Raw genomic sequence first — 23,969 nt, 5'->3', positions numbered from 1 at the left:
TGCAGGGTTCATCATTTGATCAGACGCACGGAGGCTCAGCCGCTCGGAAAGCAAATGCCCAGATGGTCACTTGCCAATAACGTGCACACACATACACACACTAACCCTTGGTTAATTCAACCTAAAACAGTTTATTAAAAATGTTGCTTGTTCAGGGAAATTGGTAAGATGACGCATCTCATAAAGCTATAGTAGAACGATGTGGAAACAGCATGTTTGCAGGAAATGTCTTTGGTATGTTTTACAAAGACGTCTGGAGGTGAACGGATCTGCTGCAGTGATGAGGGCGGACATCCAAGGTGTTTCTACTGGACACCTACACAAGGCTCTGGGCTTTAGGAGTCGCATCCCTGACAAGACGGAATCAGAGAAAATAAATCACAACAAGACTAACCCTGTTCAATCACTAAAAGTAGGCTGTTGTGATACAACTGCCCACCTTAATGTCATCATTAGCACCATTTATTCACGTCGGTATTAGCTTGTTGCGCCGGCTGCTATCGAGATGAATGATCAACACAGGCCTAGAGCAGAAAGTGATGATTGTATGAATGTAGTTATCCAGCTGGACACAAGAGTTCTGTGGGATCCACTGTTGAAGTGAGCTGTGTGAGTGTGTCCCTCATGGGGATGGCCCATTATGTGGTCAGAAGGCCTCTAATGGACCATTAACGTCTGGCCCCGCGTGGGACCACTCTGCCAATCGCTGGCCTCCCTGCCGCATTACATCATTTGTTCCCAACTCAGCTACGCTTCACCATGGAGATGGAATCTAATCAGAGGAAGAGCAGAGGTCTCCTGCTACAGGGAACGTGCAGAGGGTACGAGCTCAAACCTATGAAGCCTTCGGACCTTTCCAAAGCAGCTATAGAATGGCTGAGCACGACTTCAGTGAGACCACCGCTCCCCCTCCATAGTGGCTGCTGATGGCCATCAGGTGTGCAATGGGAGTGTTGTTTAAACTAACCGGTCAAAGTCTTGTGTTAAAACAGCAGCTAGTATGACACGCAGACAACAGGCTAGCTATCTCAATGTTCTGGAGAAACAGGACTTTTGCATCATGTTCATGTCCATGTTCATGTTCATGTTGATTCACCCCCACCAGAGTGAATGACTCCTGCAGGTTTGGCTGCTCTGGTAGGTCGGGTGTAGCACGTTGTCTTTAATAAACGGCAGTACTCGGTTCCAAAGCCACATAGTGGCTTGGACCCTCAGAGGCTGTGGGCCCAGACCCGGTGGCCTCAGGAAGGTTGGCCTCAGGCCACGGCCTCCCTGAAGGCGGAAGGGAAGTGGAGGCCGTTCTGACCCATCAGACACAACAAGTCCTGGACGTCGCGCTGCAGGGTCAAAGGGTCAGCCAGGGGTCGGAGGTCAGAGGTCGTCTGAAGCAGCCGCAGCAGCAGGGCGGCCCTGCCCAACAGGCCGCACAGGGCGCCGTGGAAACGGGAGTGCGTCAGAACAGCCAGCCAGGCGGCGTCCAGGGCGTGGCCTGGGGCGGACCACAAATCATGACAATCGTTAACAGAAATCGGCCCTGATTTCATAGTCAAAACAACGGTCTTTCAAAGCCTGCTTGGCATGCTAGCAGCCTACCAGCTCCAGGGGGTTAAATGCTAAAGCCCATTTCTACGTTCTTCAGGAGGTGAACCTCGGCCCTGCCTCGTGGTCCACACCCACCTGGCCGGAGGGCTCTGCATGCCGCCAGGTCTTCCAGGACCCGGGGCGCGGCCCTGCTGGCCCACGCCCGCAGGCGCTCTGCCAGCGCCGGGCATGCTGGGTATTTCTCTGCCATGTGTAGCAGCGGGGGCAGCAGGAAGGCCGCCATGACGGAGGGCTCGGCGAACACGTTGGCCTCGTCCTGCTCGTACAGACTGGAGCACCTGCAGTCATTATCATCCCATTAGCAGTGATGAGCCAATTACAGCACAGCAGGACGCTGGAGTCGACTTTAGGGCAATGATGAGCAACAACCGTCATTATATGACCACATGATTAACTCATTAATTCATTATGAGGTTAGCTGACGGTGTACAGATCAGACACCTTCCTGAGGAACCCACCGGTTCTCCTGCGCCTCCCTCAGCACCGACGGGAGGTCCGGCTCGGGCAGGTGCCCCAACAGCACCCCTAGCGTGGCCGGACGCTCCCAGCAGCTCTCCAACAGGAAGTCCAGGACGAAAGGTACCTCCTGGTTGACCTGCATGAGATGGAGGCTGCTCTGCCCTGCTGCTCCTCCTCCTGCTCCTCCTCCTCCTGCTCCTCCACCTCCTCCTGCTCCTCCAGTGCTGAGGTGGCGCAGTGTGGAGGCGAAGCGGGCCGCCGTGACGCGGACCTGCTGGTTCTGGTCCTGCAGCAGATAGAGGCCCGTGTTGATCAGCCTGCAGGGGGACAGAACCGCACATGATGGAAATATCCTAAACGTTTGGTAATGAGGGTAACATGTGTAAACTCCCTCGGTCCTTCTCTCAGAATCCTCCCCTTTAGAGCTTTGTACTGGTCTTTCACCGTCATCACCAGCCTGGTACCTAGGACTGATGTCGGGGTCTACTGTCCCAGCCTGGTACCTGGGGCTGATGTCGGGGTCCACTGTCCCGGCCGGGCTCATCAGGGGGTTCCCAGCCAGACACAGGGCTTTAGCGCAGGCGAGCCGCAGGACCTCAGGGGCCCCTGGAGAACAGTAGCCCTCCAAGAGGCTGCACCAACGACGGGAGGTGGGATCCTGAGGTCTGGGGGAGAGGGAGGAAGGGAGGGGGCAGAGAGAGAAAGAGACAAGAAAGAAAGAGAAAATGTAATATATGTATATATGTATTTTGTTATTTACATATGCAAACATAAAAAAGTGTGGCAACCAGTGAGGCAACCAGGCCAGAATGTTGTTATTGAACTTTGATTCATGTTCTATGAGACATGCGAGTGACCGAATATGGGGTTGCGAGGCTCCCTTGATTATGAGGAGTTGAATATAAAGAATATACTAAACTCAACTATAATCCAAACAAGGGTTAAAAACCAAGTACATGATTCAACAAAGGCAGATTATCAGTCTACATATTCATGAATCCACCAAGCTTTAGTTTGAACATGAAGTTCCCCTTCTTGTTCTAGTGGGGGGGGGGGGGGTGCTCTGCTGGAGGGTGAGGGGGAGGGTCAGGACCTGCGGGCCAGCAGCACACTGGCAGCACACAGGGCCTGGGACAGCAGCTCGGGGCCCCCTCTCTGCGCCTCCAGGTCTCCTAGCAACAGCTCCAGACTCTGCTGAAGCTCCGCCTCCTGCACCGGGTCAGCCTGAGGGGCCGGAGAGGGCCAGGCCCCCGGGGTCATCCCGGCCACCAGCGCTGCTAGGTAGCTCCTCCGGTACTCCACGTAGTCGCTCAGCAGCGCCTCCTTCAGGTTGGCCTGCACACAGAACCATATCCAATCTGATCCCCTCATATGACTGCCTGTTCAGCGGTCACACTTCTTCATGGAGTTGGAGGAAACGGGGGCGCCATTCAAGCACCAATGGGATTTGCGTATTACCCTTGTCATTTTGTTCTTTAAACGTTGCGCATATACTTTCACTTGTCACTGGTTATAGATCTCTAATACCTCGACACCGTATGTACTCTGAGTGGTAGAATACGGCCTATTGCCAGATGGAACACTTGAATTGCACTGCCAGCAATGACTGCTACTGTGTGTTTATTGTGTATCTGACTAAATAAGGAACTCGAACTTGAAAATAAAGTGGCTTTTGAGGATTCATAAATAAGCTTCATGTCTCTGGGCGTTTGTACGATCCCCCGGCTAGAGAGAACACAGCTACAGCCCTCTCCAGATCACCTGAGAAAACACACTCGCCTGCAGCACTCTCAGGACCACCAGTTGCAAATTGCCTGTGCTTAGGCCACGCCCCTCCGCTACCCAGGTCACCAATGAGAGCTTCAGGTCGGGACTGGCCGATGGAAAGCCCTGCCACATCTGGCCCGCCCACGCTGGGTCCACACACAGGAAGTGAGCGGCGGTTTGGTGGTAGAACAACGATCCAACCTGTGCAGGTGACAAGGGGGATTGGAATGTGTTCAAGTTAGGTTAGTCCTCCTGTCATTGTCCTACTACGTACAAGACTAACCGGTTTTAATTAGCTTTGGTGTACTTTTCAAACAATCCTGTAGAAAAACAAATCAAGCCTTTCTTTTTTTACAGGGCTTGTTACTGGTGACAGCAGCTGATAAAACGTAAGAACGTATCGAAGTTGTTGAAATACATGAACAGTGTGCCAGGCAAGGGGATACAAACGCACGGATTTTAAGACAACATAACATCAAATAAGGCTTGACGCTCTACGTTGTGAGTTGGAGTGTGTGCTCTACGTTGTGTGTTGGAGTGTGTGCTCTACGTTGTGTGTTGGAGTGCATGCTCTACGTTGTGTGGTTGAGTGCGTGCTCTACGTTGTGTGGTTGAGTGCGTGCTCTACGTTGTGTGTTGGAGTGTGTGCTCTACGTTGTGTGTTGGAGTGCGTGCTCTACGTTGTGTGGTTGAGTGCGTGCTCTACGTTGTGTGTTGGAGTGTGTGCTCTACGTTGTGTGTTGGAGTGTGTGCTCTAAGTTACGTGTTGGAGTGTGTGCTCTACGTTGTGTGTTGGAGTGTGTGCTCTACGTTGTGTGGTTGAGTGTGTGCTCTACATTGTGAGTGCTGGAGTGCATGCTCTACTGTGTATTGGAGTGTGTGCTCTACGTTGTGAGTGGTGGAGTGCATGCTCTACTGTGTATCGGAGTGTGTTCTCTACGTTGTGTGGTGGAAAGCGTCCTAAGCACCTGGAGCCGGGGCTGTGGTTGACTTAGCTCCTGCAGCAGCGAGCCGCTGAGCTGGTGGAGGAAGGCTGGGGAACACTGGGCTCTCAGCGTGCTGACCACTGCCAGGTAGGCCGCTCGCACCAGGGGGCAGCGCTGGGCCGCGCCCGCCAGCCAATAGGACGCCTCGATCCGGCTTAACACCTCCCCGAGTTCACAGGAACCGTACCTGTAACGAAAAACAGGGACTTGGTACTTCTTGAAAGTGTCTGTCCATCCATTGTTCCAATTCTTAAGTGAACCAGAGACGAACCTGCATTACTCTTTCACCCCCACCTCATCTTAAGGACAAGACAAATTCATCATTCAATATTATTTATGGCAGTGGTAACTTCTAGACTAAATTATCATAAATGAATGGTTTTGTAGGTACGATATAATAGTCATTTCAGTGTCGTTTCTTAGTAAAGGCAAAGCCTCCACCAGCAAATAATGAGTGAAATGGGTTGTGAGGATATCTGCTTCTGCCTGCCTCTGTATGAGATCTTATCGATTTTAGACTGCTTCCGGCTTACTTCTGTCAAATCAGAGCATCCCTTCCCTGATTGGTTAAGGCAATCTATCTTGCCTGTCAATCACAGGTGCGTGAAATGCAATAATTCAGAATGACGGAAAACCGTAGGGAGAGAAAACTCTGTGACCTTACCTACAGCGGCTTTAACCGCACAAACACAGACACCTCATTGAAAGAATGAAACAATCAACGACCCCCGGTCTGATTCCCCGTCCGGCCCGGTCCCCTCTCATTAGAGCGTACCTGGCCGAGCTCAGAGCCGCGTCGAGCAGAGCGCGTGTCTGCAGCAGCTGGCCGTGCAGCCGGTTGTGGCAGCAGCGGGCGGGCCGCACTGGGAGCCGGGCGCTGAGCTGCAGGAGGAGGGCGCCGTGCTCCGCGGGCGACGCTGTGGCCACCAGGGCCTTGGCCGCCATGGTCCTCACGCTGTGGACGGGACTGGCCGCCAGCTGCAGCAACGGCTCCAGGAAGCCCGACAGGTCTCTGCAGAAGAGATTCATACTTTGGACAGCACTACGAATGTTCTTGTGTTTATATATATTGAATGTATAATATATATATTATATATTTGTATCTATATAAAAGCCCCAGGATCACAGGCAGGACATTCAGGAGAGCCCCACCCCCACTGACCGTGTGGGCGCCGGGCCCCCGGGCTGCAGCTGGGCCAGCAGGGTGAGGATGGGGTAGAGCGAGGGCTGCAGGCGGAGCCGGGCCCCCGCGCCCCGCAGGTCCCCCGCCGCCGCCCGCAGCTCCCCCAGGAGGAAGGGCTGCAGGGCGCCGTGCTGCAGGAAGAAGGCCGGGGCCGAGGCGCCGTGCTGCACCGGGCCGTCCCGGGCGCCGCCCGGCCGCTGGCCCAGCACCCGCGAGCACAGGGAGCCTGGGGGTCAAAGGTTATGAAGTAGGCAGGGCAGCAACAACGTAACACCACCAGCATATTGAGCGTGCAGGACACACAGAAAACAATGCTTTAAAGTCTTTGATTCGACTGCCAACAAACAAGACCCGAGTCAACAGTACGGACAGGGGCAGCCCCTGGGGCGGCGACACTAGAGCCATGACTGACATCTGTTGCAGACATCAGGACGCCGATCAGTGAGGGGTCCACGGGGTCTTACTTAGGGATGGGGAGCGAGACCCCGTTCTATCAAGGACCCGGTTCCATTTTTTTCAAAAGCCGAAAATCATTAACTTATCGATACCACTATTGAGTCCCGTCGCTCATTTTGCATTATTTTTGTCCCGTAGGTCCTGTAACGTAATGTTGTGTCCCTCGAGTCGCGTAACGGCATTTAAATCAAATCAATCCAATCACTGCAGCGTGTCCACCAATGTTTTTGAAAGGAATTGTAAATATAACAGAGAAACGGTAAATTTAGTTTTTGGTGAGAAACATGCGTAATACTGTATTACTCATGTTTCTGTATTACTAATACAGTTGTATAGTGCTCTAATCATTTTAGTATATATAATTAAAACTACTGACATATTTAATTTAAAATACAATTATTTATTTCCAAAATATTTTCTTCATCACTAAAAACGCGTCGTATTTCCTCCAATTAATAGAAAAGTATCAATAGTGGTATCGATAAAGACTCGGATCGTTAAGGAGTATCGAATATGGTATGGATATCAATAAATATGAATGGTCCCCATCCCTAGTCTTACTGTAGAGCTGCAGGGCAGCGTTCCTCATGGCCCAGCACGGCGAGCGCAGCAGCGTCAGGGACAGAACGGCCACATCGGAAGCATACTGCAGCATGGCTCCCCCCAGCAGGGAGCCCCGGACCAGGGCCTGCAGCGTGTGCACCGCGCACACCTGGGGGGGTCACGAGGGGGAGAGAAGAGAGAGCAAGAACTGGTCAGAGGCCAGACAGGCTTTGGATGGTTATAACTACTTCATCCAAAATTAAAGAGATACTTCACCGGTGGGAATATGAAGGTTTTATGAATTAAATAATTCAATGTATTATAAATGTGAAAAAAAAATTGAAATTGGTTCATCCTAGCCTGAAAAAAGGCAGAAAGAGTGTTTTCATGGTCTCTCTGGCTCAAAGTAAGAAAACCTCCAACTACCACAGTGCATTGCGCTCGCTGCCCCGCCCACCTGTCGGTCTCCCGTACGCGAGCTCCCGCCCCCTCTCATTCCTTATTGGTGGAAAAATTTGCCACCAAAAGTGTGTTGTAGTCCTCGGCCCTTCTAGCGGGACAAGAGGTTTCTCCCGAAATGACGTCAAACGTGTCATTTGACGTCATTTCAGGAGAAAATTAGATGAGAAAAAATGGGCCAAGGGGAGACTGGTTTAGACTGATATTTATTTATATATTTATTTATATTACAATAGCGATTTTATAATGATAGAACGCCGGTTCTAAATGGGTGAAGTATCCCTTTAAGTAGTTGTAACATTAAGGACGGTGAGAGGATGTTTACAATAGGTTTCAGGTTTCAATCCCGTAGTGGGCCCGCACCCCCTCTCATTGGCTGGTCAGTGGGCCTGCCCCCCCCTCTCATTGGCTGGTTTCGCTACCAGCCAGTTAAGCCTTGATGTGACGCAGCTGTGCTCCACTCAGTGAGCCAGGCTGGAGGGTTAACATGGGACAGGGCATGAGTAAAGGGGTCGGGGGGGGGGGGTTCTACTGACCTGGGGGAGGTCGAGGGTCTGGTCCCAGTGGGCCGGCAGGGGGTCCCGGGCCGTGTCCAGCAGGGTGCCCACGCTGAGCGATAGGAGGGGCCGCGAGCGGTTGGCCTCCTCGGCCGACGCCACGCAGAGCAGCAGCATGGGGAGGCCCGCCCCCCGCCGGGTCACCGAGCTGGGGCGGGGCGATCGGACCACCTGCAGCCCCTGGAGAGAGAGAGAGAGAGACAGAGTCAGAGGGACAGAGTCAGATAGACAGGAGGCGATAGCGAGGGGAGAGACAGTCGTGTTGTTGCAAATCAATTACGCTACTTATGTTAATTATAGTCTATCAAATTCATTACTAATCAGCTTCTTCAAATGAAATGTTGCTCAGAGTTCCACTGTTAGTGAGTGAGTGAGAGAGAGAGAGACTGTTCTCCAACAGCAGCAGAACTTGACAAACGGTTTCTGGAATGTCGTTGTCCTCCAGCATGTACATGATGTATTTCCCAGCATTCCTCTGGGCTCACCTGTCTCAGCATGTGTTCCGGGATGTCCCTCCACTCTGGATCCCAGCTTGTCAACAGCGCTGCGCAGAACCGGGTGAATCCGGCACCGCAGCCCTCCACCGCCCCCTGGTGGGCGAGGAGGAGAACATACCGTTTCAGGGGGATGAATTTGTTTTGCACACACAAAACCTCCTCGTCGTGGAATGCGACTCACCCAGTGGCGACACTTGAGGAGAATGTTCTTGAACACTTTGGATCCTCTCTTGAGGTCCTCTGTTGTAAGAAGACACGCCTCCGGTTTGCCTTCTGCTAGCAGTCGCTCCACAAGTAGACCCAAGAAGATCCCTACTCCCTGGAGACGAGACAAAGAAATCTAATTGTATAAAACTGTCAGATGGGACATATGGCTTGGTGTGAGTGATTTATTCAACACTAAATTACATACGTGACATTAAAAGGAAACCTTTGGCTTCAGTGCCTAAATGAGTTTGAAATCGGTCTACTATTGGATTGTATCGAGAGAAAGTCTCGCTCTGCGATCCCCTTGTGGCAGCAAACGTCCCTTTTGGATTCACCTACTCCACAACCTTCACCTAAATCTAACACTGAGCCGCACTTTCAGTGGTCCAACAAAATCCTCTCTCTCAAGCTTCACTCGAGAGTCCACAGGACCCGACGATGGAGTCATACTTCTCTCAGAAGTGGCTCATTAGTGGTCCCCATAGATCCAAAATGTGTGAGGTTGAAAAAAAAAAAGGGGTGGTAGGCCCTCCAGCGGTGATCCACGGGGGGCAAGAACCTCCTACTTGTCAGGAAGAGGTCTTGATTGACATGAAATGCAACCAGACACAGACAAAAAACACAGACCCCCGATGAAACAGACCTGATTCAAAACAATCGCTCACGGTTCTACGAAAGGCGATAGAAATGACACACCCGTGCACTGATTAAACCCATGTAGGTCAGCACTAGAATAAACCGAAAACACCCTACATTTCTTCATTTCATCTACATTTATGAGAGTGACATCGCAGCCAGCCAACGAGAATCGTGGGGGCGAAACCAAAGAGCGGCGGCTACCTTGAGGGTGACCCAGCAGCAGGTGAGGATAAGGCCGTGCTCCTCAGTCAACAGGATGCTGTCCTCCTCCTCTTCCTCCCCAGCCCCGCCCCCGGGCGATGCCTGGGCGATCAACGTGTTCAGGGCGTTGCCCATGTCGCAGAAGGAGGGCGGGGCGTCACCTGAGGGAGAGAGGATCACCTGGACATCAGCCACATGCACAGGCTGAATGTACAATACAGGCATTGTACTTTACACAGATAATAAACTGCAAACCTAAAGTGGCAATCACAGAGCTTCCATTTCTTTCTATTGGGTGACCTCGTTTCGACAGTGTTGTTAACCTCCATGGTGCTGACACATTCAGCCGCACATTGACTCTTTAATCACACACTTTTATAATAATAATAAATACATTTTCATCAGGTTTCATCTTTTGTTTCGATCTTTGCTCTAGTTTGTTTGAGTGTTTTGTAATTATGTATTGCATATTGTATTTGTTTATATAATTGAATCTAGTTAGCATCACAATTAGCCTTTCACAACTTTAACGACAGCAGGCCTGCGGCCAATCCCCCAGTCCACCCGGCGTACCGTTCTCCTGGGGAGGGCTCTCCTGTGCTCCGTACAGCACGCCCAGGAGCAGCAGGGAGATGTTCTCCAGCAGGCCCAGCAGCTCCACCACCACGCCGTGGTCCAGCATGTCCCCCAGACGGCCGGGAGCCTCCAGTAGGCACCTCTCCAGCGTGCTCAGAGCCCCTGATCCACACGATGACACCGCGTCAGGACTCAACCAGCTGCTCATCGATGGGTTGTTGGTCTACTTAACATGTTGGTCTCTACTTTTCATGCTTTTTTAAAAAGATTAGAATGTTAATTAAAATCTGCATATTGCGCTTTGGATGAACTTTGGATATTTTTTAACCCACACCCCCTGAGGTTCAGGCAGTGTTTAGGCCTATTGCTCCAGGAGGCCTACAGGTAGACCGCAGACAGTGTTGAACCCAGGACCTTTGGGCTGCACCACCACAGACTCCTTTGTGTGCTGTGGTTTTGCGTTGGCCCACCGTGCAGCGGCGTGCTCCTGGCCCCCAGCAGCACGTCCTCCTTGGCCGTGAGGTAGTGGCGCTCCAGTTCTCTGACCAGATCCTGGACCACGCCTGAGGTCCCCCTGTGGCCCGCGCTGTGGTCTGTCCACAGCTGCTGGACGTCTGGACATCTGAAGGGGGGACAACGTGTGAAGGCAGCGGAAAATAGCAAAATGGACACGACATCGTCGTTAAATACTTGATCCTGATTGGTCAATAACGTTCCAAAGGTCTAAAGACCTTCCGCCTTTTAACAGTGATGAAACAACGTGCTACAAACACAAAACAACGGTCAAATACAAATATGGACCCATTGTTTCCTTGACAACGTCGTACATTATATTGTAGCCGGGACACCCCATTATGGTTTATAACCTACTTAACTTCTCTTAACAGACAGGTTTATGTGATTGTGTCCCGGAGTCAAAGCAGGGGAACACAATAATCCACCAACGAAATCTAAACCTGACATCCGGCGTGGGATGGACGCATTCTTTACCACCGCGTGGCCAGAAGATCCTCTTCAAGGACACGGGTTGTGTTTCCGGATGGGGAAAGACTCACTTGTGCAGCAGCACCTTGGTCATGAGGGCCCCCGTCTGGGCCTGGGGGACCCGCGGGCTGCACAGCAGGAGCCGGCTCCTCCCCCGCAGCAGCGCCGCCACGTCCTCCGGCCAGGCCGCCGGGAAGTACCGCAGCAGCAGGCCGCCGGAGAGCTCGCGGACCTGGGGACGCACGGCGGGGACACAGCGGTGAACCAGAGCCTCCCGTGGCTGGCTGCCCAGGGGGGTGGGGAGGGACGGGATGGGGGGGGGGGGTTACCTCATTGGTGGAGTCCTCCAAGCAGCCAATCAGAGTGAGCAGCTTGGCCCTGCAGAAGAAGTCCCATTGCTCCCTCTGTCTGGCCCAGTTGATCAGAGCCGACACGCACACTGCAGGAACCACACAATGAGACCACAGCGTCACATGACGTGTCACATGACGTGTCACATAACCCACACTGAGGGGAACACCGTACCAATAATATCACTGGCCACACCTCCACGGTCAACATGGAAATGGTTCTCCTCTCATGTGATATCGGATAACCTTGTAGTATAAATAAAGTTGTTTAAACTGAAGACATATGGATGTCCTGGTGATCTAGCCAGCAGTAGCTGTTGATACAAAAACAGACCCCAGCAGTTTAAAGGTCTTATGACATGCCACCAGGTGCGAGTGTGGTTAGCCGTTACAAGCCGTTTTGAAAATCTCGCTCTTGACACTTGTGGTCTAATGACATCACAAGTGGGCGTATCCACCTAGATGTACGCTGGATGGATCAGTCTACCAGCCTACCCAGTGGACTGTAGCAAACGGTGCTCACCTATCTCACACCCTATATCTAGATGTGTGATCACCGATCACACATCTAGGTGGACACGGCAACTTGTGATGTCATTAGTGGTGCAACGGTTCACGGGTTTCACGTGATCTGTACGGATCAACCATCACGGTTCGGGACGCAAGTGATCCGCGGATCGGCTGATTAAAAAAAAAAGTTGTGCGTTGACGTGATCAGCGCATTTTTAGAGGAAAATTCCGGTATTAACAACATCATCAAGTATTGTAGCGAAATACAGTTTCTGTTGTGTTTTATTTGGCGTTCCGTAAAAAAAAAAATCCCATTCAAACGTAAACCGGAACCGGACGTCTTTAGGTTTTGTTGTAGTCTTTTCACGTATCAACAGTAGGGCTAGAACCGAGCGAAAAGACTACAACCAACCCCCCTTGCAATGAGCATGAGTCTCCCAACCGAAATCAATGGATTTACAAAATGCCAAATAAAACACCACAGAAACTGTGTTTCGCTACCAAACTAAAAAAAAGAAGATAAGGATGTCTGCATTGCCTTGGGAGAGTGTAGACTCTAAAACTCCCCAGGCAATGCAGACATCCTGAATTGTAAATCCAGGGTTAGGGATTATTTACTATCCTATCCATGTTAAAAAGAAGAAGGAATAATGCCTCAAATTGCAATTTTTTTAAATATTGACCATGCTTAAAGGAAGCAGGATTATTACCTAATTTTTTCACTTTATTTTGTTTTTACACAGTTAAAAGATTTTATTTAAAGTCACATTTGTCTTCTTATCTTTATTGTTTTTGTTGATCCGAAAATGATCCGACCCGTGACTCAAAAACCGTGACCCGATCCGAACCGTGAGCTTTGTGATCCGTTGCACCCCTAGATGTCATATTAGCCAAATTTTCAAATCGGCTTGTAAGGGCACCTTGTTACAGCAACTCACACCTGGTGGCATGTCCTGGGACCTTTAAGGCAACAGAGAACCAGCCCTTCAACTCTTTACAGTATCAGCGGGTGGCGCCCAGTCAATGGAGAACACAGGTTAGGCCTGAGTGGACTGGGGGTTGGATGTGGAGTCATGCATCTAGACCTGACCTGGGGGAGTCATGCATCTAGACCTGACCTGACCTGGGGGAGTCATGTATCTAGACCTGACCTGAGGGAGTCATGTATCTAGACTCTGACCTGACCTGGGGGAGTCATGTACGTAGACTGACCTGGGGGAGTCATGTATGTAGACTCAGGGCTGGGGGAGTCATGTATGTAGACTGACCTGGGGGAGTCATGTACGTAGACTGACCTGGGGGAGTCATGTACGTAGACTGACCTGGGGGAGTCATGTACGTAGACTGACCTGGGGGAGTCATGTACGTAGACTGTCCTGGGGGAGTCATGTATGTAGACTGACCTGGGGGAGTCATGTACGTAGACTGACCTGGGGGCTGGCCCTTCTTCCTCTCGGGGCTCCAGGTGTCGGTGCAGGTCTCCAGCAGGGCGGAGAGCAGCAGCAGGGCGGTCTTCTTCCTCTGGAAGCTGTGCCCTTGGGCCAGGTAGGAGTAGCACAGTAGACTCAGCCACTCCACGAAATCTGAAGGTAAAACCATGCAACGTTGTCAACCTGTGTTTCACTTCCTCCTGCCTATGAAGCGTTTGATTGGACAAATATGAGCACTGAGAGAGGGAGGATACCATTCACCTAAGTGAAAAATTAAGTCTGGTAAATGTCTGAAAACAAAAACAGTTGAGGAACCTTCCCCGCCACCTTACCCACGCCCTGCTCCAGGACGCCCCCCCCATCGAGGGCCCCCCCCTGGGGGGCCTCCTTCCCCCTGGGTGCCCGGAGGCTCTGCAGGCAGCTGTCCCTGATCCGCACCAGGAAGCGCCGCATCCCCGTCTGGAAGTGCTGGCGGAAGGTGGAGGATTCCCCGTTGAGGTTCTGGGGGACGAAGGCCCTCATGGCGCTCAGCTCCAAGGGCCCCGGGGGGTCCTTGCTTCTGGGGCTGCAGCACAGCAGGTCCAGTGCGGCCATACGTACCCTGTGGTCCGCCGAGCCCAGCGCCAGCCGCAGCCTGCGCGGGCCCGAGGCCCCCTGCAGGGTCCAGGGGGAGCCGCCCGTGGAGGCCCGGTGGACGGCCAGCACGCGGGCCCAGGCGTGGAGGTTCTGCGGGGTGTCGGGCTGCAGGGCGGCCAGGAGGGGGTGCACCGCGCTGGGGAACGCCTGCAGGGTGGCGGGCAGCAGGTGGGTCGAGGCGTTGGTCTGTAGGAGGGTCGACTCCGAGCTCAGCGCCTCCAGCAGGACTGGGAGCCAAGGCCTCGCCCACTGATTGGCCAGCTCCAGCTCAGTGGGCGGGGCGTCGGGTGAGGCTGTACATAGGTCCCGCCTCTGCTGCAGGACCAGACATTTGTGGAGCTCTGATGCGCACGGTGACAGGTGATTGGTGGAGAGGCACTTCAGCAGATGGTTTGGGAGCTCTGGGTAATGTTCCAGCACCTAGAGAATAACAGAAGGTTTTACTGCATGATCAGTATCCCCTGTCAGACAAAACGTTCATGTGGAACGTAGTTGAAATCTCTGTGTTCCACTAGAGTTTTTGTGTCTGCTGACACAGTAACATTTTGTCTCACCACAGCAGCGCCCAGGTGAGGGATCAGGGCACAGAGGAGAGGGTACTTGGCCCGGGCCTCCCAGGGCAGCTGGGTCACGCGCTGCAGGAGACTGAGTGACAGCTTCTTGGTTGTGTCTCCAAACCGCTGGCAGTCCCTCTCATAGAGCTCCAGCAGCAGGCGGAACGCAACGCGCACGTCCTCCGACACGCCCTCAACCTGTCAGTGGAGACATCTGCATAAAACTAAAACTAAAACTGAAGGTAATGACACATGTCACTGGTCACATGCCCCTTCGCCCACACAGCGAGGGATTTAACCTCTCTAAAATGGAGTTGAGGAAAGATCATTTTGAACAAGTCATACAAAAAGTAACGGTAGCAGTCACTGCAGCGCTCCACACCTAAAGCAGGACCCGTCTAGAGGAGCAGATAAGAGACCAAACTCACTGGGCTCTCTGCGTTGTTCCACATGACCTGAATGAGCCGCTGCTGGAGGCTGGACCCATCAGGAAGCAGCCTTACGCCCGTCAGCTCCCAGATGGCAGGAAGGCAGTCCTTCACCTTCTTCAACCAAAGCGCCAGCACTGAGCACACGGTAAATACAACTGTTCATTCCCTGATTCATCTTCATACCCACACACAGTGAATATATCACACTGTTCATTAACTGAGTCATCATCAGACCCGATGCAGAACATGATGCTACGGACGGCGTTACCTTCAAACACGTAGTGGTGACAGTCAAGCTTCTCCTGGCACAGAGTGCAGACCAGGGGAAACACATCCGCCAGCAACAGGCAGCCCTGGAGAGACAGATGGTTAAGGCTCCTCCCCCTCCTGGTCATTAAACAATCAGCTCCTCCCCCTCCCAATGGTGATTTACCAATCAGCTCCATCTCCCCTGGCTTCCCCAAAACCCTCGTTACCAAGAACAGTTTTCAAAATAACTTTGTAGTAGCGATTGTGATAAGGAATACTTAACATAAGCGCGCCTGCGCCAAACTTAAACAACAGCTGTAGCACATTGGTCTTTGTTACACTTCAGCACTTGTATGGCGGCTGAATGTTTTGTCCACAAACTGACTTAGATCGATTCCAGAGACATAAGTGCAACGTTAACATTGTTTACATCAATTGATAAGAGTGAACTCATGCTAAATGCTCCTGGACCAATCAGTACTACAAAGTCTGTTTGACTCACTATGTAACCGATGTTTTAGTGAAGCCAGGCGGTTACGACGGGTTAACACAGTTATTGTCCTTTAAACAGTTTAGAAGGGAGCGTGTTCAGTCTGTGCTGGGTGACAGCAGGATGTCAGGTGTTTAGAAGGGAGCCTACGTCTGTGCTGGGTGACAGCAGGATGTCAGGTGTTTAGAAGGGAGCCTACGTCTGTGCTGGGTGACAGCAGGATGTCAGGTGTTTAGAAGGGAGCCTACGTCTGTGCTGGCTGATAGCAGGATGTCGGGTGTTTAGAAGGGAGCCTACGTCTGTGCTGGGTGACAGCAGGATGTCTGGCCGGCAGCACATCAGCAGGCCCCTGGCCACGGCCAGCCGCTCCACGCCGTCCCGCCGCTCCGGGCCGCCCCGCCCCGGGGAGCCACATTGCACAGTGAGGACGCCCACGGTCAGCAGCCAGGGCTCTGAGCCAGAGGGAGGGAGGAACGAGGCTTATTACTCCTGTTGGTTATTATACAAATGATAAGGGAGAATACAATTAATAATACCAGTTTAATATACAAAAAGGAAGCCTTTCTGCCAAATGAATTAGGGGAGTCTTTCAAAATGAGTGTACAGGATTTATTTATTCTTTTTCCTTCTGAGCGGGATCTTTATTCTGCAAATATTTTGATGCTTTGAACTTTATTAAAGTCCCTGAAAGGATTAAGAGGCCTTTCAAAAAAAGGTGAATTGTGTTAAAAAAAAAAAAAAAAACTGTTTTTTGTGCATTGTAAACATTCTATGAATTTCTATGTTTTAGTTGTCATGAAAAATTTAAAATCTTGTTGGGTTCATTTGGAATATTGGATTATTGCTATTTTGTGGCTGCCATGGTGAGATCCAAAGTTGTTTTGGGGATCATTTTTTGTGATGGTTAAGAGAGTTATTGGGCGTCTACAAACCAAAATGGAGGATGGGGCACCTGAACCAGAGATCCTCAGCAGGCTGCCGGCCGCCGCTCCGCCCGCTCGGCTGTCAGGCGCCGTGTTGATCAGCATGGACACCGTGGTCCCGGCCAACAGACGGGTGTCCCTGTTGGAGCGCTGGAACACCAGAGGGGATCTTATTAACACTATGAGATCGTTTACACGCACCAGCCTGTGTCTGAACACCTGGCTGCCCCCGGGCAATGGGGGAAGAGTTTGTATCATTTGGCGGGAAAAAAACCCGGGTTACAAATCGCTTGGCTGCTAGAACCTTCCACTCAAGCAGACACGATTCTAAAAGTGAATATCGGACCCTAGCGCCAAACAACGAGACGATCACCTGGCCGAGGATGACGTCCACGAGGGCCTGCAGGATGCTTTGCAGCCTGGGGCCCGCAGGGTTTGGCTCCCACACCAGCGGGGCCACTTCCCCGGGCAACAGCTGGAACATCTGCAGACACACCTGGAGGAAGCACAGGGGGGCTCAACCAGGAGGCGTGGATCTGGGACCACACTGGGGAATCATGTGGAAACTAAACATTGCATGCACAGGGTGTTAAATATGTGGTATTTACCTTTACAGCAGCATAACAAAATGTCCCATTTCTTAAGCCTTCCTGCTCCATTACAACAGGGAACAGCCGTGACAACTTATCCAGAAGGTCCGGAAAGGTCTCCCTCCACACATCTCTGCCAATCCTGCTGTCCTCCAGGAACATACAGGCTAAACAATACGTTGAAATAAAGATTAAAATAACGACAACATTATAAATCTACTTGCTGTAAGGCAGAAATGTATGCATAGAATCTTAACCGACCTATCTGCAAATCATCAATGGACAATATCTAGAAAAAAAGTGTGGTGGAAGTACAGTGAAATTATTAAAACCGTGATATGTTGACAATCATTTATATCGTATTTTAGTAAAAAAAACAACTTAACGAATATATTACCTGGTCCCTATGGACAATGTCATGCAAACACTGAGAGGTTTCTCTTAAAACCAGCTGGTGGTTCACTTTTGCCAGATGCTGCAAAATCTGTAAAGGAAAGACCCAACTTTAAGCGACCTCTTATGTTGCACCATAAAATTGATTGAAAGCAAAGCTAGGGCTGACCTTGTCCAGTTTGCGACAAGCTATGGAGCTGTTGACCATTTCTAATTGCATGGAAAGGAGGAGCCTGACCAGCAGCAGGAGCTGCTCCTCTTCTAAAGAAGAGAGATGCGCATCTGGGATCTTCTTCAGCAACTGGAAAGCATCTTCTAAGCAGCGCTCCTTGCATCTTTTTACAGTATGTCTATGAGTGTGACCAAGAAAGATTAATGTAAAGTCCGAGTTCTTATATTAAACACATGACAATACAATTTAAATAACTTTTCTTATGTAGTTATTTTTGATTGGTTGCCATACCTGGATCCCTCGGACAGTTGGTTGATAATGGACTTGAGTGTCATGCTGACATCCCCTAGCGGGTTATCTTCTGTGTCAATTAAGTCAACAATAGCTGCCTTCAGATCTTCAAACGACAACATTATGTTTCACTTTGTACATCAGTTAATCTGATTTCATTGACAGTGTTGCATGGGCACGTCTAAGATTTTCCTCGTGTGACAAACGTCTTCCTCTTGTCCTACTCCTGTGGCACACGTTGGACCCGACGATGAGGTGCTTCCTCCTAGCGCCGGGTGGTGGAATGCTTTTTTTTAAAAAAAAGGAGAACCTCAATCTCTTGAGAAATTCATAGATTAAAACTCAGCAATAGTTAGAATCTGGAAGATACAATTAAATGGTTTCTTATTTTTGCGCCGTTACATCACAGACCACTTGCTTGCATTGAAATGTGAGTGACTTAGAGGACGTTGGAGGGCGCTGTCCGCGTGTCCGCCGTCAGGTTTACGTCCTTGACGAGGAGAGCAAGAGCTCTGCAGAGCGCTGATTGGTTAAGGCTTGGTTGCTAAGATATCCTAATACGTATACAAACATGGCCACTTTTTAATACCCAAATGGCCATCACATTTTCATTTATTTTAAGTTTATTTTTCTTTTCATCGGATTCCCTATCAAATACAGGGGGGGATCTAGGTAAGATGTCAATGTATAATCACGATTATCGGGATAGGTTGTAGTATGCTTTACTTTACAGGTTACCCACTGATGTTAGTGTACCTTAATCACATTGATACTGTTTATTGTATACTGTATATTATTCACACAGTATATTATTGACATACAACATGATGTTAAACAGTTTTTCAGCCCTCCTACTCTGTTGCAACTGGACCTTCCTTGACGATATATTTGCTCGGAAATGCGTCGGACCGACTTCTGTTTCTGAAAAACACATCTCCATCTGACACAGGTACTGTGGCGTGGTGCCCAGGGCGGCCACGGCTCTGCCTCTGGGGCACGGGCTCTGTTCCTCCTGGGGCCTAAGCATAGCGTTAGTTCACATCGTTGGTCTGTTTTAATGGAACAGAACTTTATCCATGCAACAATAATTAGGACGAAGACCATAGACAAAACGAATCATGCGTCATGCACATTTCAAATACGGAATTGCAAGAAGTGTTAACAAACGAATTGACTGAACATTATGATCACTTAATGTGATGATTAAAACAGTTATATACATATTCCTAATTATTCATTTGAATCAAACTATTATTCACATGCTTGATATCACAGTCCTATGATGTTGTTATAACTTAGCAGTGTATTCTCTGCAGGGAGCCTTCCTCCTCCATCTTGCACTGTAGAGCCTACACAATGGCTTCTCACAAAGGAACAAATTGGAAAGGTAAGAAATTAAAAGTATGTATTAATAAATTGGTCGTTTATCTTGTATTAGTACATTATATTGTTAACTAAAATTATTTCATGGAAAACATGTCATAGATGTTTGTAATTTAAACTAAACAGATCTCTCTTAGCATGTTTACTTGAGCAGAGAGGCAAATGGTCCTCTGCTTTACTTTTTGTACCCGTTTACCCATTTCGCAGACAGCAGTTCGAATCCAACTGAAGCTTGAGCGAAGTCTGCAGTTGTGTGGGAACAATGAGACGGACACAGACTGCTGTCAACAGCCTCTGTGTGTTCTTGAGACACTCGAACTGTCTGCCTGTCAGGAAGGAGTCCCACCAGTCTCCATGTACATCCAGGCCCAGATATACGCCACATTTTCACCCACTAACCCTGGATCAGGTGACACTCACTCACTCACTCACTCACTCACTCACTCACTCACTCACACTCTCTGACTTTCACAACAGTGTGTGTGCTGTAAACATATCGACTGTTTAATTGAAACGTATCCAAATTGAATTGGAGATTTCGTGATCCATTTAATAATCACCTGATAATTCACCAATTTCTTTCAGAGAATAGAACTGTGCTTCCTAACCAAGTGTACCAGCCTCTGGGGTCCTGTCCCTGTGATCTGACGTCAGGCGCGTGTAACGTACGCTGCTGCTGTGACCAGGTCAGCTGTAGTGCCCTTTCAAATGTTCCCTCCTGACACTCAGCACCATTTCTTAAACATCTTTAGTTGTATTCTATCTCCAACCATTCTGCCCTCCCTGTATTTCCATTATTTTGTCCATTCGTTGGACGGTTCTATCTCTTTCCGTTTGACACAGTAACCATATAGAGCACCTCAGGAGCAATGCCTCCAGTCTTGAGTTTGACTTTTTGTTTTGGTGACAGGATTAAAATGAAGTATTAACTTCATACGTCTTGTGTCTGCCTGGGTTGTGGTGTTCCCTACCAGGACTGCTCCAAGGAAGTGTTGAAGCTGTTTGAAGGCCACTGCCTTCAAGGGCCCTTCGGTGGGCAGGTGTCTCCTGCCCCGGATTACCAGTGTTCAGCCCAGTCCACCGCCAACGCTCCGGACTGGTTTCCATTCCTCTGTGTCATGTCGGCGCCGGAGAACAACCCCTACCTTGGTCTGTTCTACCAGGGAAAGACTCTGTAAGAGGCCCAGACTGTCAGGCACATGTCTTTTAAAACACCGGTATTAAAGGCCTGTCTGTTTCTTTGTGTCTAAACATGCCTATCCGTTGTGTTTGACTAAGCATACCAAAGCCTAGCCCGTCCTTCCAAAGGCCCGTGCTGTCAGCACCCCTCCCTGCTGATGAATATCGGCAAGGAAGTCCCATCTTCACCATGAGTGATCAATACTTCACCATCCCTCAGGTCAGTTCTTAAGTGTTAATGTGATATCCCTTCATTATAGATTCAGCACTCAGGACTTGCACTAAAGAAACCCAACATGATTATTTCTTTGCAGGAACTTTTTGCAGGGCAGTGTGCCAATACGGCTCCTGTAGCTTATTTGAAAAACTTCAACATCAAATGTACAACTCTTATCAAATTCTGTCCAATTGGACCTCCTTTACAAATGTCTCCAAGTGATTTAAGAGTTCAAGTCAAGGACGGCCAAGGAGGTATAATATATGAACGCTAATCAATATGGAGGATTTACCTATTCAAATTATGCATCAACATTATAGTATTATATCAGAATAGGAGTTTGAAATGTTGATTTTCTGTCTTTCTGCTTTAGGTGTGATAACGATCGATGTCCTAGATGAAGTCGCTGTGGATTTAAGCCCATTCATTTCGAGTTCTGAATCCCCCTATTCAACAGGTTTGGCAGGCATCTTGTCATTGTCAACCTTAAATCCTAAAAAGTACTCCTGATTTGAATATTTTTTTCAAATGAACCTGTTTTTGTCTCTGAAGATGAGGGACAGGTGTGTGAGAATGTGACCTTGGCCATGGATTACCAATTCTTTTGGCAAGCAAATGGCATCACAAGTATAACACTGAGGCGTACTGTTGGAACCATTGTGCTGAACAGTAGTGGTAAGGGCCTGAAAAACAAATGTTTCAGACTACTTTGAACTACGTCTGCCACTGCTACTGTTTCTCTCCTGTCTTTTGCCCAGTGGCGGTGACTGCAAGGTATTCTTCTGTCTTTCTGAGCGGGAATGTTACTGATCAACATAAGAAGTCGGGAAACCCAGGTTTGTAAAAAAGTGAAATCCTGGCACATGCTGGTTAGTCACAAGTTTCCCTTCTGGGATGTATACATCTTCCTGGTATCTTGTCCTCAGGGTACCTGGTGGGAGCGCCGGTGCTGGCCGGGTCTGGGGATACTTTGGACAACACCACATTCATAGAGAGGAGCTCAATAAATATTTGGCAACCAGGTAATATTTTGTGTGCCCATTATTGGACAAAATACACTTTGTGTATACACCGCAACCTTTTGGACAAGTTTCTCATTAACTATATGTGAGGTATGATTATAGAGACACTTACCTTCATCTTAACTCGGATACCATTTTAGTCAATGCACTTTAGATTATAAAGCCTAGTAATAAACACTTGATCTGTATTCGTGTTTGTGAGTAAGCAGGATGGACCTGTTGTTTGCTTTTTGCATTGTTCATAATGTCGAAATCCTTGATCACTATCTCCCTGCCTCAGTTGGTGACGGTGTCTGTTCTACGGCTGAGAGGAGACCGGTTATGTTTGGAGTGAACGCCACAGCGGGATGCCTTCTGGCTGTCAGCCAGTATAACTTGACCCAGTGTGATGTTCTGAGGTAAGTTTAGTGTTCTTAGGGAAGATACTGGTGGGATTTGGTTTATTATGTGTACAGCGGATGTTTGTTTCTGCTGGGTCCCGTCGATTTTTCTGTACACTAATGTTTTTGAATGCACTTCAACGGTTTTCTCGAACCCTGTATGTGCACAAAACATTTCTATTCCAGAAATTAGAAGTTCCAACTTAAATTTTTTGACAGACATTTATTTGACTTGTCTTCAACTTTTGATCCTACTTGTGTCTAGGGAGATGGTCGCCTCTCTCCAAGCTTCCCTAGTGATGGCGACACACGTGGCGAAAACGGGGGACCCCGATTTCCAAAGGATGGCAGACTGGCTAAAGATAAGCTGTGAGTAGACCACTTGCTCCTCAGGGATCTCAGGTGAACAGCAGTCAGAAGATACAGGCCAATGTTCCACAAGTGTTCCACAAAGTCCGAAAACCATGTATTCCCTTTGAATGTCCTCCGGTTTCCAGACGTGCTGGTGAATGGGAGCAGCGCTGATGGAGGCGGCTGGTGCTCCGGTGTCCTGTGGCACCAACACGTGCACGTCAGGAGCGCTGTCACAGGCGAGGTGGGCGGCGTGCCTCAGAGGGAGATACAGGCCCTAACCATCAGGTACAAAGTCTTTATGTATCTCACTGGAAGATTGAGGCTTATCAGTAAGACACTATCGCAACCAATGTTGCAAAGGATGACATTGCTCAAGAAGGACAAAAAAATATATTTTTAGCTCAAATATGTAACCAAATAAGTAATAAAAATGATTCTTCATTTCTTTCCGTGTTTATTTTTCAGTTACAAAATGTCCAGTTGGAGGTTGGAGTGTGGAGGAGGAGACCCTTCTTCCTGTTTGGATCCAATGGAGACACAACTGTTTCCTGTCTCCTCCTCGGTCACCTTTACAGACGTCCTTGTTAACTCAGGGCCCCCCAAAACCAGGTGCTCCATCATTACACATCAAGTGCTTATGAAAAACCTAAAACAACATCAACCTGACGTGCTGTGTCCATCCCCAGGTTCCAGGTCAACTTCACAGAGTATGACTGTGACAGGAATGATGTATGCTGGCCAGAACTTGCATTTCCTTTTACCAGATATTACACAGGTAATTATTATTCATTTAATTACACTTTTTACTGAAAGTAATTCTGAATGTAAGGGTGTCTGCGTGTGCCATGGACATATTAGGTGTGGGCTAGCTGAGCCCTCAACCCGAAACCTATTCATAGGTGTATATATAAGGACATGGTAAAACTATCACTGATTTTTGATTTTTCTGTTTCAGGTGAGCCATATTCACAGTCATTGGCAAAAGGCCTCATCTTGGTTTTCTTCTTCATCGTTGCCTCAGTTCTTGGAACTCCATGGAAACAGATCAGACAGGCGTGGAATACCTCCTCATTGTAACCGCATGAGACAAGTTATCCTGTCTCATAAAATAATGGAATATGATTATGATGATTGATCACACATTCATTACTAAAAGCCACACCCGATCCATAATAAACATGAATTATTTACAAAAGAATGAAAATAGTTTGGAACGTTTAATTTGTCTACACTTCTTATACTGTACGTTCATGATAATGTAAAGATGACCCGATGGACTGCAATAGCGTTAAAGTGTCA

The 23,969-nt window shown here is 49.2% G+C and overlaps 2 protein-coding genes across 3 annotated transcripts; one reads left to right on the top strand and one right to left on the bottom strand.

Annotated features, from left to right (window-relative positions):
• Nucleotides 1-101: 101 nt before the first annotated feature.
• On the bottom strand, nt 102-18,468 carry si:ch211-225b11.4 (thyroid adenoma-associated protein homolog). 2 transcript variants are annotated; one of them, XM_030358377.1, is made up of 31 exons: nt 18,136-18,468; nt 17,842-18,022; nt 17,677-17,763; nt 17,541-17,568; nt 17,298-17,446; nt 17,063-17,185; nt 16,719-16,839; nt 16,064-16,218; nt 15,296-15,380; nt 15,025-15,161; nt 14,597-14,794; nt 13,739-14,462; nt 13,407-13,559; nt 11,446-11,555; nt 11,188-11,348; nt 10,603-10,754; nt 10,130-10,294; nt 9,557-9,717; nt 8,691-8,828; nt 8,498-8,602; nt 7,992-8,192; nt 7,015-7,165; nt 5,977-6,223; nt 5,590-5,826; nt 4,797-5,001; nt 3,841-4,029; nt 3,155-3,396; nt 2,526-2,726; nt 2,061-2,378; nt 1,678-1,880; nt 102-1,489 (listed from the first exon to the last, which is right to left on the bottom strand). In XM_030358377.1, the coding sequence occupies exons 1-31, from the start codon at nt 18,255-18,257 to the stop codon at nt 1,257-1,259; spliced, it is 5,682 nt and encodes a 1,893-aa protein (XP_030214237.1). In that variant the 5' UTR covers nt 18,258-18,468; the 3' UTR covers nt 102-1,256. The 2 variants fall into 2 exon arrangements, with proteins under 2 accessions (XP_030214237.1, XP_030214238.1); XM_030358378.1 differs by having other exon boundaries at nt 2,565-2,726; nt 18,136-18,461.
• Nucleotides 18,469-18,659: 191 nt separating this feature from the next.
• tctn2 (tectonic family member 2) lies at nt 18,660-23,874 on the top strand. Its single transcript, XM_030358205.1, has 18 exons — nt 18,660-18,807; nt 18,974-19,084; nt 19,452-19,522; nt 19,726-19,927; nt 20,104-20,204; nt 20,493-20,692; nt 20,797-20,917; nt 21,012-21,168; nt 21,288-21,371; nt 21,467-21,589; nt 21,673-21,750; nt 21,841-21,936; nt 22,217-22,334; nt 22,582-22,685; nt 22,814-22,955; nt 23,136-23,279; nt 23,357-23,445; nt 23,626-23,874. Exons 1-18 carry the CDS (start codon nt 18,729-18,731, stop codon nt 23,745-23,747), a joined length of 2,142 nt encoding a protein of 713 aa, XP_030214065.1. The 5' UTR covers nt 18,660-18,728; the 3' UTR covers nt 23,748-23,874.
• Nucleotides 23,875-23,969: the final 95 nt, after the last annotated feature.

The sequence above is a fragment of the Gadus morhua genome, chromosome 6, assembly GCF_902167405.1.
Source record: "Gadus morhua chromosome 6, gadMor3.0, whole genome shotgun sequence".
NCBI lineage: Eukaryota > Metazoa > Chordata > Actinopteri > Gadiformes > Gadidae > Gadus > Gadus morhua.
Note: the sequence above shows the minus strand (reverse complement) of the source record. Positions and strands in the feature narration are given on the sequence as shown.